This window comes from Narcine bancroftii, chromosome 5, assembly GCF_036971445.1.
Source record: "Narcine bancroftii isolate sNarBan1 chromosome 5, sNarBan1.hap1, whole genome shotgun sequence".
NCBI lineage: Eukaryota > Metazoa > Chordata > Chondrichthyes > Torpediniformes > Narcinidae > Narcine > Narcine bancroftii.
In genome coordinates, this window is record NC_091473.1 from 44,886,498 (window position 1) to 44,903,699 (window position 17,202).

General features: G+C 41.0%; 1 protein-coding gene across 10 annotated transcripts in view; it reads left to right on the forward strand.

Annotated features, from left to right (window-relative positions):
- sema3h (sema domain, immunoglobulin domain (Ig), short basic domain, secreted, (semaphorin) 3H) overlaps positions 1 to 17,202 on the forward strand; it is a 329,841-nt gene that overhangs the window by 104,493 nt on the left and 208,146 nt on the right. For all 10 annotated transcript variants that reach the window (XM_069937305.1, XM_069937308.1, XM_069937306.1 and 7 more), the window contains 2 exons: positions 6,990 to 7,052; positions 11,466 to 11,585. In XM_069937305.1, coding sequence (XP_069793406.1) covers positions 6,990 to 7,052; positions 11,466 to 11,585 — 183 coding nt within the window. The remainder of the gene's footprint in view (positions 1 to 6,989; positions 7,053 to 11,465; positions 11,586 to 17,202) is intronic.

The following is a 17,202-nucleotide window of genomic DNA, read 5'->3' on the forward strand; positions in this document are numbered from 1 at the left end:
ATATCGCTGTTTGACCTGCTGAATTTCTCCAGCATTATATTTTTACTTTAACCCCGAAAAATATTTATGTTTTTGAAGAAACGCATCCAACCAATATCTAGGTCTCATTCTACAGTTTTGATGCATTTGAGGAATCTGTAATTAACACGGAAGTTTTCAGATTAACATTAACCAGGAGGGAGCAGCACTGTTAGATCAAACAGAGTTCCGTTTCCATGGTGAGAATGAGTGAAATTTTCCACCTAATTCCTCTGAGGCCCTTTCATCTTCCCAACTCATCTCACCATGAAAGGAGATAGTGAGTTTGTATAAAGTACAGATTACAGACGATGTTGGACCCAGCACGTACACACGGGTACTGTAACTGTACATAGATATTGTTGATTGAGTAACTCCTGGGATTGTGCCTGAAAGTACATCCAAGGCTGTCAGTACTTGAATTCTGGAGCCCGTTAGATGTAATTTCACTCAGTTATCTCCCGATTATCTTTCACTGGGATAGGTCATTTCCAGTTTAGTTGCTTGCAATATTATAGCCCTGATTCAGAGCATAAGGTGTGGTTGGAAAATGTTCCTTGAGAAACAATACATTTTGAGGATCTGATTGGGGACTTCAGGAGGGTAAAAACCAGAAGAATACAATCCAGTGATCACTGGGGCATCAGCGGTGGAGAGGATGAGCAAACTTAAAGTCCTGGGAGTCACTATTTTTGAGAACCTTTCCCAGACCCATCACATTCACGGCATCATGAAGAAAGCATATCAGCACCTCTATTTCCTCGGGAGTTTGTAGAGCTTCGGTATGGCATCGGAAACTCTGGCAAATTTCTACAGATTTATGCTGGAATGTGTGCTGACCGCCTGCAACATGGTCTGGTATGGGGACACCAATATCCCTGAGCTTAAAGTCCTGCAAAAGGTAGTCAATTCAGCTCAGGACATCACAGAGAAAACCCTCCCCAGCATTGAAAATATCTACAGGGAACGGGGCCATCGGAGAGCAGCAGCAATCATGAAGGATCAACACTGCTCTGCATTTGCTGCTACCATCAGGAATGAGATATAGGCGCCACATGACTCACACCACCAGGTTCAGGAACATCTGTTACCCCTCCACCATCAGACTCCTCAACAACCAACTCAATCAGGGACTCATTTAAGGGCTCTTACTTTTGGACTTTATTGCTTGTTGCTTTTCCTCTCTGCAGCAGGTTTGTTTACGTTTATTTATTTGTTTACATGTGGACCTTGTGTACAGTTTTTTTCTGCTTTACCAATAAGTGATAATTCTGCCTCACCCGCAGGAAAAGAATCTTAGGGTTGTATGCGATGTCATGTATGTTCTCTGACAAAATTGTAAATCCTAATGTTATTGTGAAGAAAGCAAGTCAGCACCTTTTACTTTGTCAGGAGTTTGCAAAGGCATTGAAACCTTGGCAAACTTCTCCAGATGTGTGGTGGAAGGTGTGCAACTGGCTGCATCTTGGCAGGTATATCACAAAACTCTCCTCACCATTGAGAAAAATTGCTTGAAACACTGTTGGTTTGGACTGGACTTTGTGTGGCTGCAGGGGCTGTGGGAGTGCTGGAGGCAAATTCATTGACACCCAGTGACTTTGAGGGGACTCTTTTTTGCTTCTCTTTCTTGGACTCTAAGAGATGCTTCAGCCAATCTCTGTTGATGGCAAATCTGTCTTCCTTACAGCAGATGAAAACAATTTAGTGTAATATTGCACGGTTTTTATTACAGGACAATAAATTGAGTCTTGAATATTGGGCAGCAGTAGCAATCACCAAGGATCCACACCACCTAACCCATGCTCTGTTCTCACTGCTGCCATCAGGAAAGAGGTCTAGGTGCCACAAGACTCACATCATCAGGTTCAGCAACAGCTGCTCCCCCTCCACCATCAGACTCCTCAACAATAAGCACAATCATTTAAAGACTCTTACTTCACACATTTACTTATTATTGAATATTTATTTACAGTATGACTTTGAGTTTGCTTGCACTGCCTTCTTGTTTACATTTCTCTCTTTTAGTACAGGTTTATATGTATCTTTTCTTGAGTACAGTTTTACTTTGCACAACCAGTAGAAATCTGTCTGGCCTGCAGGAAAAAGAATCTCAGGGATGTATGTGATATCATGTATGTACTCTGACAATAAATCTGAACTTTGAACATTTAATTCCTCCACTTTATTTCTGCTCAGCCATTTGCTGTTAACCGTGGCTCACTTGTTGGCACTCATGTTTCTGCTCCAACGAAGCTTTTTAAGTTGAAGCAGAAATCAGGATTTCCCTCTCAAATAGATAAAAAATATCTCATTGTGACATTCACCCAGTCTCCTGGGTAATATTTATTCCACATCGAAGTCATTGAAAATGACTGCTTTATCAGTGATCATCCCTCAGTCATGGGCTTAGAGGTTGGGATGCTCACTGATGATTGTACAGAGTACAATTTTATTTGCAGTTCTTCAGATAACGATCCTTTCTATAACTACATGGAGCAAAACTAGGACCAGGTACAGGCTTGTGTTGATACACATCAAATGCCACACAGCCATACAGGTGCTATGCATTATCCAACAAGATCTAACAACTATCGCCAAATCCTGCACTGGGAACATTCTGAAGGTCAATTTTGCCCATAAATCCAAGTGATCCAGACACATAAATACCACAGCAAAAAGTGCAGGCTGTGACAAGTTACTCCACAAACGTTTCCCACCATCAGCAAAGCACATGTCAGGTGCATGTAATATTCTTCTCTTACCAGTAATTCTCCAAGTTCTATATCATCCTGAACAAAGTATCTGTTTGGCATGTTGGCCAACAGTTTAACCCTTCACTTTCTGCATCACTAACCAACCATAACTACAGTGTACACCATGTACAATGCAGCGAGTTACCAAAGTTTCTTCTGTGATACCTTTTGAACTTGCGGACTCTGCTACCTGCAAGGGAACTTAGCAGCCTTCCCCACCACATCACAAGCTGCCTTAACTAGGAACTACATCATTAATATTTTGTGGTTACCCAGTCAAAATCAGGGACTCCCTATCCAACTTTAAAGAGCCTTAACCACAGTGGCAATGATCATTCAAAATGGTATAATACCATCACCTTCTCAAGGGAATTTAAAGATGGGAAATAAAGCAAGAGTTACCCATAATGCAAGAAAGAACAGGAAAAGAAATCCCAGTGATACATTCATATGATCTCACTGCCCTGTTACACACTGCATCCCTTTTCTCATTCCATCGAACTGACTGTTAGCAATGTGCAGCAGCTGGTCAGTCCACACCACCCCCCCACCCCAACCTCCATCCAGGCAATATACATTAGAAACGACTATACATCATCTGTGGAGAAAGAATCTGCTAACATTTTAGGTCAGTCAGTATGGGAAAGTGTTTTTAGCTGATGGAGAGGGATGAAAGATTGGATTGCAAAGTTGTCCAAGTGAAATTGAGTTTTTTGAGTTGTCTGGTGAACAGATAAATCAGGACAGGTTTGAGAAAAGGAAAGGCATATCTGCTGGAAGTGCGAAATACAGGACAGAATATTTGCTTGAAATCTGAAAGAAATTATGTTGTCTCCTCTACAATGGAGAAATCAAATGTAGGTTGGGTGACTGGTTTTCAGAACGACTTGTGTTCACGAATAGGTTCAATGATTGTGGAGATAAATATGAGATGTTTTAAGCTAAAAGGGGAAAGGTTTAGGGGAACATTAGGGGAAAGTTCTTCATTCAGAGAATGGTGGGAGTCTGGAATGAGCTGCCATCTGATGTGGTGAATGTGGACTCGATCTTAAGTTTTAAGATCTAAGCTTGCAGCATAGAATTCAGAAATTATCACATCTAATGAACACATGCACAGCAATAATACACAAATAACTACACATTGGGTGCAAATAACTCACTGCTAAACATTCTCAACTCCTGATTGGGAACACGAGAGTTAAACAAACAGTACCCACCAACTGTCTCTATCTCTAGCAGGCATAGCACACTAACAAACAGTAAATTAATTACAACTAACAAGTATATCAAATGAACCTGGTGTCCAGCATTGCCCACAGCTCGGATCTGGGATGGGCCAATTTCATTTGGCCCTCTGGAGTTGCTTGTGGCCTGTAGCCTGGAGTTCAGTGATACCTACCAGATTCCAGACAGAAAGGCCACATTATCCTCACAATCCACACTCCCATATGGTTCCAGATGGAGAGGTCACATGGCCCTCCACAATCCACATTACAGACCTCCATTCTGTTCAGCAGTGACCTGAACTTTGGGTCACATGCCACTTTAATTTTCTATTGCACTTCCAAACTGATATCTCTGTTAACAGCTTCCTGCATTATTCCAGTGAAGCCCAATGAACAGCATCTCATCTTCCATTGAAGACTGATGCAACTTTTGGGTGTCGATAATGAGTTCATTGACCTTGGGCAACCAGGCCTTTGCTGTTTGCATCAGAACTGGCTGGTTCTGTTGTAAGGTTCATCCACCTGCAACCTCTTTCCAGACATGGCCTACCTGCTGATTATTTCCAGCATTCCTAATTATTTCAGATTTCTAGCATCAACTGAATCCAGGCAAATGGGACCTGCTTGAATGAGATTGTCAAGTTGAACCAAATGGCCTGTTTCTCTGCTGTAGAACACTATGAATCTATGCTCTGTCCTGTATCTTCTTTTCTCCCCTCTCTCTGTGCCTCATTCATCTATTAACCAGATTAATCCTATAACATTGTGACGTAAGTTTAAGTTCAAGTTTATTTATTATCTGATTATATATGTGTGTATATATATCTATATATCTATATATATATAGATATATATATGAAATAAATATTTTTAATAAATAGTGGTGTCTCAGAGAGTTGTTTTAGCAGTTCATCAGGTTACATGAACAATCTCTCTCTTTAACCTGCCATACACAATCTCTTTGTTCTTTTGCTTCAATTTGAAGTGAACTTGTTTTCTTAGTTCTGGTAAAGGGTGTTTCAACTGAATAAATTGATTCTGGTTGTTTCTCACAGATGCTGCCTGAGTTACTGAGTATCTCCAGTGTTCTCTGTTTTTGCCTCAGATTTACAGCATCTGCAGTGTTTGATTACCAATTAAAATCCACCCAGTTGATTTACAATGTAGTAGTTCCCTGAATGGTTTGAGTGTTATATTTGACATATAATGTAAACAGGTTTGTCTAACAAGCAAGCCAGTGATACGAAGAATGAGTCAGAGATTCTGGATAGGGGTTGTTGACATTATCAGTATAATGCTGTACATATATATGTACAACAAAATCTGAACAACTATCTTTATCACCTGCCCACTCATTCCAGACATTCCATGTTCCAGCACCATCACTATCTCTTTTGGTTTGATCTGATTAAATGTCTGGGTGTCTTATAGTTCCAGTTGGTGCAATAAAAAAAAAATTCAGAGAGCAGCAAATCTGCAGGTAGACGAAGTGTGTTGTTGATATCGTGGTAAATGCAATAAGGCAGATTGATGAGAGGCAGGCTTTGTGTTTCTTCAGGGTGGGGTGATGCTCCATGTGAGTGGTTGCCTGTAGAAAGTGATTTGGTGAGGTTCTGCACAAGGCAGTGATAACCCCAATGAAGAGTGCAGTCAAAAAGGCATGAGTTCAGAGAGGATGAAAATCTGCAGACACCATGGTGGAAGTAAAAACACAAAGCTGGAGAAACTCAGCAGTCAAGCAGTGTCCTTTGTATAGCAAAGGTGAAAATACATCACCAAAGTTTTGGGCTTCCCAAAGATACCCTCCCTTCTTCGCCTATCACCTCCTGACTTTACGAGCACCCCCATCCCCCACTCTTTTGTTTGGATGTCTGCCGACGTTTTTTCATATCTTGATGAAGTGCTCAAGCCTGAAATGTCAGTGATCTATTTTTACCTTTGCTATATAAAGGACACTGCTTTACCTGCTGAGTTTCTCCAGCTTTATGTTTTTAGTTCAGGAAGGAAGGCTGGAGGAGAGAGGAGAAGGTGGAGTCGGAACTTTGAGAAGTAACGTGTTATGCATGAAATTGGTTCCATTGCCCCCTCCAATTTTCTTTCATTGACGGAAAATGCATGTCCAGTAAACATATTTCAGACAGTATTTTGATACTATAGGGCCTGATAGAACATTTCGGAGCATATTTAAGAGCCACTCACATTGGTGGAGGACTCATGCTTGCCCAATTTCGTCTGCAAAGTGTACTAATTTTTCTTTCAGGTCACCACAGAATTCCTTTCCTGTTTCCCTTATCTCAAGTGAAACATTATACAGCCAGCCACCTCCTCTTGTGTGGACCACAAGCGCTTTGAACAGGCTAAACTCAGAACTCAGAACCTGTCTTGAAAATGGGGTTTGAAACAAGCTTCCAAAAGCCACTGCAGAAAACCAGCAGTGTCTCTCTCTCTCTCTCTCTCTCTCTCTCTCTCTCTCTCTCTCTCTCTCTCTCACTTAGAAAAAAACCTGTTTGAATCTCTCTGCTTGCAAAATCACATGACCTTCTTAGAACAGCCAACTGCATTCACACAGACTGCGGCACCAGACCCAATCTTCTGAGTCCATTCATTCTGTTGTTTTCCAAGACAATAATCCATTACTCCACAGCATGTCCAATTAACACCTACTCGTGAAGTCCTTCCACAAAGCAGTTTCCATGTCTTTACAAAGGCCTGGACTGTCTGGCTTGAGCAGAGCTCTAGCATTTTAAATGAGATTTGTGTTGTGAAGTGTTTGTGTTTGCTTGTGACCTACACAACAAAACCCACAATTTATCTTCCAAAACATATCTATGAATAATATAAAATATAACATAATCTGTCATAGGTTTTATTGTGAATGGTTAGCATGAACATAAATGGGCCTGTTTTAATGCTGTATGACTCTGACATAAGTAATGTAATGCCAACCCAGCCTTTTGATCTATAAATAAGTATCTTTTATTTTCGTCCCTAGTTACACTGGCCGGCTACACCTGAGCGAATAAATGAGTGCAAAATGGCTGGGAAAGATCCTCATGTAAGTATGTCAAATGGGAGAGGCCCACAGAAATGTAAATCTCATAAGAATATAAAAACTAAAACCTAATACTCATAATAAACCATATAGTGAAAATGCCTGAGTTAACTATTTATTGGCAGAAAAAACTGTCAGCCCTCCAGTCAGGTCTTGAGGAGAACATTTTTTTTGGACGTGAAATTGAGAGGCACCAATACTGAGCAATGGAACAGTGTCCCTTTTCAGGCTTGGGGGCCTAGAAGAGGGGTATAACCAGGATTTGTGTGGCAATTCAGAGTAGGTTAAGTTGCTTCTGCTCTGCTGCAGACTGAGGAGAAATGCATCAACCCCCTTGAGTCAAGTCACCTCCCAGTTACTAAGCTGCAGCCTTAGGAATTGTTGAACTGGAGGAGCAGTTTCAGAGTTGTGGTTGTCCCTTCATACAGCTTGGCTGCAGAGAATATCCCGGGTAACGCACCTCCAGTGAACCTCCCACCAGCTCTATTGTGAGAGAGAAACATCCCTAAACCATTCCTTATCCCACCTCATAATTTTTAAAGTCTTCTTTCCCCAAACACCACCCCCCAGTGGCAGATTACCTATTAGGTTAAGTAGGCTGAAGCCTAGGGACCCGGAAGGTAAGGGGGCCCGTCTGTGATTTGATTGATCACCTGACAGGCCATTGAAGAGCTGGCATCCGCACAAAGGGCAAGATGTACGGCCAATGAAAGTAAACACTAGGGGGATGAGGGGGCAGTAGCATAGTGCAGCCAATGAGGCGAATAGAGACTGGTAGCAACTGTTGCCTTGAGAATAAACACCATAGTCATCTTAGCCATGGAAACTATTACCCATCAACAGCTTAGGCCCAGAGCAAGGTGAGTACCTCCATGCCATCAGAATTGGGATGGTGCCACATCCCGGAGTGGCTGCCTCCACTGTAGGCAGGGATGGTGGCGGTCTCCATGTGCCACCCCGCTCTGCTTTTACCACATTCGCTCAGTGTGAATGTGCGGTAGTAGGCTGGGGAAATGATTCAGAGTTGGTGTTGGGCATTGGGAGCTCTGCTGTAGGTCAAGGGGAGGGTTTGGAGTTGGGTGTTGGAAATTCCGGTCACCAGGGCCCCCCCCATCTCTTGTTGGAGCCAGGGCTGAGGAGGGTGTGCGCTGAATGATGAGTTTGAGCATGGGCTTTGGAATCTTCTTCTCTCCCACCAAGTGCTCGGGGCCGAGAGACACCCTTCCATCAAAGAAAGGGTGCCCTTAGGGATGGTGACAGTCACTCAACACCTTTAACTTTGGTTATTCCGCTCTGGTCCGGGGAATGCCGCTCACTGCTTTCATTTGGTAAATGCTGGGCTTTGAAGTAGGCAGAGGGTTTTTTATAATTGAAACGACTGTCATGTTTTTTTAAGGTGTAGATCAGTGATTTCCAAACTTCCCCCTAAACTCACATTCCACCTTAAACAATCCCTAAGTGCATAGGTGGTCTGTGATGTGTAAGAGATTACTTAAGGTGGTATGTAAGTGGAAAGAAAAAGGTTTGAAAACCACTGTTTTAATTGTACCTAATTGACTCATTTTGTGCACGGTTTCATAAGTCTAAAAGAAATGGGCGAAGGACAATGTTTTTCAGGCAAAATATTTCAGTAACAATTGGGTCTAGAGCAGTGGTTCTCAACCTTCCCTTCCCATTCACATGCCACTTTAAGCAATTCCTTACCAATCACAGAGCATTTATGGCATAAGGATTACTTACAATTGAATGTGAGTTTAGAGGGGCAGTTTGAAAACCACTGGTGTAGATTATTTTCCAATATCTCAATAATGACAATGTTGGATATGATTATTTTAGGGTTCAACAGCTGTGAGGACAGGGAGGGAAGACAAAGTGGATGGTGTGGCGGGGGGTGGTTGAGGGTGAAGAGTTGAAGTAAGTTTTAACAAGGAGCGCAATTTTAGTGTTTGTCATACGCACTAGTTTCCCTAGATATGCCACTGCAGGCATGGCTTTACTAAAGCTCAGCCTTGGGGACCTGAATGTTAGTTAATTCACCACTGTCACTTTCCCCCCACCCCCCCCACCCCCCCCCCCCCCCCCCGCTGCATCCAGCAATGTTTGACAGGCTGACCAGTGACTGCCTTCATTCTTCATCCAGTCTCCATGAGGTTCATGAGAACAAGACATTGGCGATTATATTAGTGACATCTTGTCTTCAGCAAAGTAAAGACTTCAACACAAGCAAGGATCTGCTTCGTAATGTTGGTACTTCAGTACAACAGGACAGGTTTCCATAAACTCCTACACTGGAAATGTAGCACACCACCAATTTCAGGAATAGCTCCTATCCTCCACCATCAGACTCCTCAATAACAAACTCAATCAGCAACACATTTAAGGACTTTTACATATGATTTTATTAATTTTTAAAGATTCTTTCTTTTTGCATAGTCAGTTTGCTTACATTTGTTATCTGTTTTTGGTTCTCTATTTGTTTACATGTATATGCTGTGTACAGTTTTTTTGCACTACCAATAAGTGGTAGTGGAAAAGAATCTCAGGAAAAAGAATCTTTTGGTGATATGTGATATCATGTATGTACTCTGACAATAAATCTAATATCTGATAAATCTGAAATCAACATATTTTGCATCCAAAATATTAAACAATGTGCCAATTAGTGTGACTTAGCCACAATTGTCAGCTTGACATTGTAGTTTATTATACATGTTAACTGTTCTAGCAGTTGCTTAATGATTTTCCTGAATGTTATCTCCATTTTTAAAATGTCATTTTCAGCTACCTCCAGCATTATAATAAAGACAAAATGTTGTTTATATATTGTGACATCTGAAGGAACTAGACCCCCTGAATATAGAAACTGAAAACATAAAAATAATAGATAAACACTGATATCAGGGAAAGTAGTCGATGCAGTTCAGCACATAGATTCAGGTCTCAGATTTTCTTGGCTGGAAATGTTGGGTTGATTGAAGGTGGGAGAAATAGCCCAGCAATGTATGAAGGCAGCATAGAAACTGACATTTTGACAGAAGCTTTTCCATGGAAATTTCAGAATTGCTGTGTCATTCTGAAACACTTCAATGAAAGCTGATGTGAGAAACAAGTCATAGGGTGTTCAGTAGTCTTCTGCAGTTATAGTAAAGTTAAACATGAACTTCTTTGTTATGGTCAGAGAAAGATTTAGTTTTTTATATGACATTCAGTGGTGGAAAACAGACAAAAATAGATCTGAGGGTCCAGGTCCACAGTTCCCTGAGAGTGGCGACACAAGTAGTAAAGGTAAGGAAAGAGGTGATATTAGGCACGACATTGAGTGTAAGAGTAAGGATGTAAAACTTTGGTTAGGCTGAACTTCAGATATTGAGTACAATTCTAGTTGCCCTATTAAGAATGTGAAGGCTTTGGACAGGATACAGAAAAGTCTATGATGTTGTTTGGATTATAGTGTATGAGCAAAAATGACAAGTTGGACAAACTTGGGTTGTTTTCTCTGGAGCATCAGAGGCTGAGGTGAAACCTGATAGAAGTATGTAAAATTCTGAGAGGTAATAAATATGGGTAGACAGAACCTTTCTCCCAGATACTAGATGTCAAATTCTAGAAGACATACACACAAAGTGCGGTGAATGTAAGGTAATCTGTTTTAGAAGGAAAAATAGATCAGATGATTTAAATTGTGAAAGAATCCACTGTGCTGTTATGCAGATGGACTTGTGGGTACTTGTGCATGAATCGCAAAAGGTCGGTTTGCAGTTGAAAAAGATAATCAACAAGGCAAATGTTAGAAGGATTGAATTTAAGAGCAGAGGGATTCTGCTGCAACTGTATAAGGTAGTGCCAAGTCTGTATCTGGAGTATTTGTGCATTTCTGGTCTTTTAACTTGAGAATGGATACACTGACTTTGGAGGGAGTGCAAACGAAGTTCACCAAGTTGATTCTGGAATTGAGGAGGTTAGCCTCTGAGGAGACTCTACCTGCTTGAATTCAGAAGAATGAGAGCTGATCTTATAGAAACATCTAAAATTATGAAAGGGGTAGATAAGATAGAGGAAGGAAAAGTTGTCTGCACTGGTAGACTACAATTCAGGAACATAGCCTCAAGATATAGGATGGAGATGAGGAGCAGCTACTTTTCTCAGAGAGCAGTGAATCTGGGGAATTTCCTGCCGAAGGAAGCAGTAGAGTTTGCCTCATTAAATATACTTAAGACAGTTCAGCAGATTTGTGCACAGTATGGGGATTACGGCTTTTAGATAGACACATGATATGTAGGGAATGGAAGCATACGATTATGGGCAGGGAGAAGACATGTTATTTAATTTGATGTCATGTTTACCACAGGCATCATGGGGCAAAGCATGTGTTCCTGTGCTGTAATTGTTAACCAAATTATATTGTTTTCTTTGCAGCTGGACTGTTCAAACTATCTGAGGATCCTCCACTTCTACAACCAAACTCATCTGTACATTTGTGGGACTGGGGCTTTCCACCCCCGCTGTGCATATATTGACACATCCATATTCAACAGGGTGAGTACAAGGGGAACCTCTCATTCATTCACTGTTTGCTCAGTCATTGATGGACACATTGACCAATTTCATTGAAAGACCTAGGTTCAAATTAACAGACTTGGAACAGGCAGAAGGAATGTGTTTCCTTCAAATGGAGGACCATTTGAGGCTTCCGTACTACTGGAAATTGAATAGTCTCATGAATAACATATATCTACTTCTTGGACGAGAGCCTGGATCCAGTCTACAGCGTAAACAACATTCCTTCACCTCCCCCTCTTCCCCTCTTGCTCTTCTGACTAGATACTTCTCAGTATGGGTACAGTCACCAACAACTGAGATGATCCACGCACAAGATTATGAATCAAATTAGATTAAAAAGAAATCAGGTTTACTGAAATATATAAAAAAAACAGAACTTGGCAGGTCTTGCAGCATTCAGAGGAGATAAAGATATAGAACTGACATTTCAAGGCTGAGCAGATGCCTGCTTTTTGCTCATATTTTGACAAAGGGCACAGGCCCAAAATGTTGGTTCTATATCTTTACCTCCTGGATGCTGCGAGACCTGCTGAGTTCCTCCAGCCTTGCTGTGTTTTTACTATAATCACAACATTTGCAGACTTTCATGTTTCACTCTGTCTACTGAACTATTATCCGATATCGAGTCAGGCAGCATTTGTGGAGGAAGGGGGATGTTGTCTGATCTTCTTCCAGTAGTTTGTTTTGTGTGGTAAACCGCTGTTATGCTATGATTGGCTGCTGCCATCTGGACACGCCTCCCAAGACCGATCCTACCCATAACATTTTGCATGCTCCCCATTCCACTCTGCCTTGATCAGTTGATGAGGTTGATGAGGTTGATGGCTATTCCAGTCTGTAGTTAATAAAAGCCTATCAGTTTCACAACTTCAGCCTTTTGTGATTATGGATGGTGCATCATTTTGTTGCTTCTATTAGAGCATCTGCTGTATTTTGTGTGTCTAATATTAGAATAATAATCTGGATTATTCTTTTGAGGAAAAGTTGGACAGGCTAAGCTTATAGCCATTGAACTTTCGAAAAATTCAAAGAAAATTTGTCAAATTCTCAAAAGAGTGGTTCTGGAAAGGATGTTTCCTCTTGTGGGAGAATCTGGAACAAGGAGTCACATTTAAGACAGAAATTAGGCATTTTTTCACTCAGAGGCTTTGGAATTCTATTAATGAAAAGGCAGGTTGAACCAGTGTTTTTGAACAGTTTTAAGGTGGATACATTCTTTATGAGCAAAGGAGTGAATGGGAATATGGAGTTGAATCTTATTGAATAGTGAAGCAGGCTCACTCTCCTGCTCCTTTCTCAAGATGAGATTGGTTGGATAAAGTAGGGGACTTTGCTCCTTCTGACCTTCAGCTGATTTCAGCATGTGATTTTCAAGCCCTGACAATGGGTGAGGTTATGTGTAATTAGCATACATCTGAAAATTATCCTAATTATCAGAAAGAGAATCTTCCAGGCATGCAGCCACACATTGTAAATCAGTTGGCAATCAAATGCAAATATGCAGCTGGATTTATTAATTCCCACCACCCTACTGATCCCCAGTCCCACCCTTCCTGCCATTACCTCTTTTCCCTTCAGGGCATTCCAGATGGAGTAAGATCTGTGAGAAATATGTGAGAGAGCAAGAGAGAGAGAATAAAAATAAGAGGGAGAGGGAGGGGGAGAAAGGGGTAGATGGGGAGAGAGAGTGAGAGAGAGAAAGTGAAGGAAAGAAAGAGATGGTATAAGAGAGTGGGAGAAAGGAGAGAGAGTGTGAGTGAGAGGAAGGAGACCATCTGAAAGAGAGAAAGATGATAAAAGTGTCTGTGTGTATGAGAGAGAGAGAGAGAGAGAGAGAGAGAGAGAGAGAGAGAGAGAGACATAGTCAGAAAGAGAGAGAGAGTATTTTGGGGGAGGAAAAATCTGTGGAAAGGTAAAGGAGCTTGCTCATCTCACAACCAGAATCACAATTTATCCAGCATTATTCTAGATTAAAATCACAAATTTTAATAATACCTCCACTTATTCTTCAAAGCTCGAGCAGATGCAGGCTGAGGTGACACAACCTTCTCTTCATACAACAGTCCATGGAAAGTATATATTTTTTTAGATAAGAAACCCAACAGAGTACACAGTGCTCTGGATGTGCCACTCGTACAATTCAAGCTCTGAACTCAGAATCTCTTGCAGTGATGTTCAACGGTCTACCTGCATAATTGCTTGCTGCACCATTTTGTTTCCTTTCAGTGAGAGGTTTCCTGGCCACTCAGATCCCTTCTTACATCAACATTTTGAATAATATCCTGCCTTTCCTACTTTCCCAACCATCATGAATAACTTTACATTTATTGGTATACGACTGCTTCTGTTATATTGACAATTTCATAGTTGTACAGCCCAGAAACCGGCCTTTGGTCCAACTCATCATTTCTAACCAAAATGCCAATTTACAACAGTATCATTTTCCTGAGTTTTTCCTAAATCCCTCTAAATCTTTCCTATCTGTGTACTTGTTCAAATGTCTTTAAATGTTTGGAATTATGGTTGCCTCTCCTACTTCCTCTGGCAGCTCATTCCACGCACCCACTGTCCTCTATATGGAAAACTTGCCCCACCAAATACCCTTTGAATTTTTCCCATCTTACCTTAAACCTATTTTCTTGAGTTTTAGATTCTCCTAGTCTGGGGAAAAAGACTATGACAATTTATTCTATAGCCATCCTAATTTTTATGAACCTCTATAACAGTGGTGGCCAAACATATTTAACATAAGAGGCACATACAATAAACTTCAGATCTTTGAGAGCCGCAAGACATGAAATCATATTACATACATATTTTAACTCTTACATGCACATTTTGTTACAAAATTAAGAAATACATGAACATAATAATATTTATTCATGTATGTAGTTTTTAAAAGATAATTTGTAATAGTTTCAATAAGCAAAATGTGCACATACTGTATCTACACGTAATTATCAAATTTGGTGGACCAATTTTTAGGGTAAAATTTAGGGGTCATGTATTACATGCATATTACTTATGTCTGCAGTAATACCTGCATTGTTTGGGATGTCGAGAGCTCTAATGGGCAGGCAAGTGGCTGGGACTGGGAGATAATCCACGTTCAGGGCATTGGGAGCTCGGATGGATGGGTTAGTGGCTGGGACTGGGTGGTAAATAAATGGTCGGGGTGTTGGGAGCTCGGATGGGTGGGTAGCCGGGGCCAAATATAGGGAGGGTCAACTTTTACATGGTATCGACTAATACACAGGGTACATTATGGTATATGTACCAAATGTTTTCAATCGCAAACCAAGCCCAGTAAAACCACCATTGTGAGTGTCAGCTCGTATGATTCCTGTCTCAGCCAACATATCTCTGCGAGCTGTGTATTATATGTCAAAGAATGACATGTGGCTCACGAGCTGTAGTTTGGCCACTCCTGCTCTATGAGATCATCCCTCAGCCTCATTTGCTCCAGTGGAAACAGTCCAAGTCTGTCCAAGCTCTCCTTATTACTCAAACTCTCCAGTTCAGGCAACAATCCTGTGAATTCTTTCTGCATCCATGAGTTTAATCACACTAACTGACTCAATTTATTTAAATTGCTTTGAAGGTAGAGCCTTCCTTAGAAGTCACAATCTCACGTGTTGTCAGAAAATGTAGAAATATTGTATTGGGTTCTCTCATCCAAATCATTAGCTCCTTTTACATGTCACTTCTAGGTGGGAATATTGTTACTTTATTGTGCCTCGCCTTCTGTGAGCCAGTAAGTCAGGACCAGGACAGGAAAGGATGTGTATGTGCATGTTATATGTCACACTTGATGCCACAACTCCTGCCTCATTTGCTTCCAGAATGTCGGCTTGCTGTGTAAAATGACACACTGGCCCACCATTATGCTGCCATTGTTTGATTCAGTATAAACAAACAAAGCCGGCTTAATGACAGGTCTCCTTTATGGTAGTATTGCGGGATATCTGTGTAAGAAGGGCTAAATAGGTGTAACGATGGAGTGCTAGTGATCCTCCTGACCACTAGATGGAGTCAGAGACTAGTTTGTTGCAAATTTGGTTGGATTCAAGATGGATGCCTTAACCTGATGTGAGTTCTTTAGCTAATTAAGTATAGTTGTTTGAAAAGAACCCAAGTTTTTTTTATTACAATTAAATAAACATTACATAGTACCAGGATTGTGAATGGTACCAGGGGGGAGAATCAGTCAATAGCAGGAGAGAAATGGAAAGTGTGAAGTTTCCTGATGCTGTAAATTGGACTGAAAATGACAATCATGAGTGGAGGTTGTTCAAACAAAAATTCATGCTGTACCTGCAAGCCATTGGACTTGATAACAAACCTGATGCATGGAAGATTACACTGCTACTTGCTGTTGTGGGACCTCAAGCACAAGAGGTTTTCAATACATTTGTTTTTGCCTAGACAGAGAACTAGGGCAAGTTCATCAAGGTTATTGAGATGTTTGATGAACACTGTTCACCAAAGAAAAATGAAATGTTCAAGAAATATACTTTTTTTACGAACTTGAAATTAAAAGTAAGAACATGCTATTTTGGAACTCTGCAGAATTTAATGATCCATGATCAAATTGTGTTCAGGATCATTGATAAAAAAGTGAGAGAGAATGTCTGCAAAAGACAGAACTTACCTTAGCTGGAGCTATGATGATATGCCACGCCAGTGATTTAGCTCTGCAGCACATGAAAAAGTTCGGTGAGAGTGCAAAAGCCAGTGAAAACAAAGGCATACCCATAGCCACAGTGTGTGTCTACACACATGAACGAAACATGAAACATAAAAAACAACAAGAAGGAGAAACATTCATTTGTAAATGATGTGGCACTTAGCATGACCAAAAAAATGCTTGGCTATGTATGTCTCTAATAAGGGCAAAGGGCAATGCTTTTCCAAAGGGAAGCAAAACAGAAGTGAATGTGTGCACTCTATACATACTATAGAAGAAACTGCCCTCAGTAACACACTTTTCATGGGCATGGTAGTGCAGAAAGATTATAAACCAACAGACACTGAACAGCCAAGCATGAACTGAGTCGAGCAGGAAAAGTGGACTATGTCATTACATACCAATAGAACAAATATTCTTTTCAAGCTGGATACAGGGGCAAGGGTCAGTTTGATCTGTGAGTACAACATCAGGGCAATGAAGATAAAGCCATACATCCATGCAAATCCTGCACAGCTCAATGGACAATGCATCGACACAAAAGGTACATGTGAATTCAAGGTGAAAGTTAAAGATAAAGAGCACCACCTCAGGTTCACAGTAGTCCCAGATGGACATAAATCACTGCTTGGTGATAAAGCATATGAAAACCTAAGCCTAGTCAAGAGAGTGTATCACATTAACGGAGACAATGCACAGAACAGCACAGAGGATCAATTTCCAGACTTCAAGAGGTTTGGAGTTCACCTATAAGACACACAGCCAGTAGTGCATGCCCCAAGGCAGGTTCCAGCACCACTAAAAGAAAAACTCAAGCAGGAACTCAACCGAATGAGAGCACTAGGGGTCATCAGGCAAGTGAAAGAGCCCACAGAATGGGTGAATTCAATGGTATGTAACAAAAAG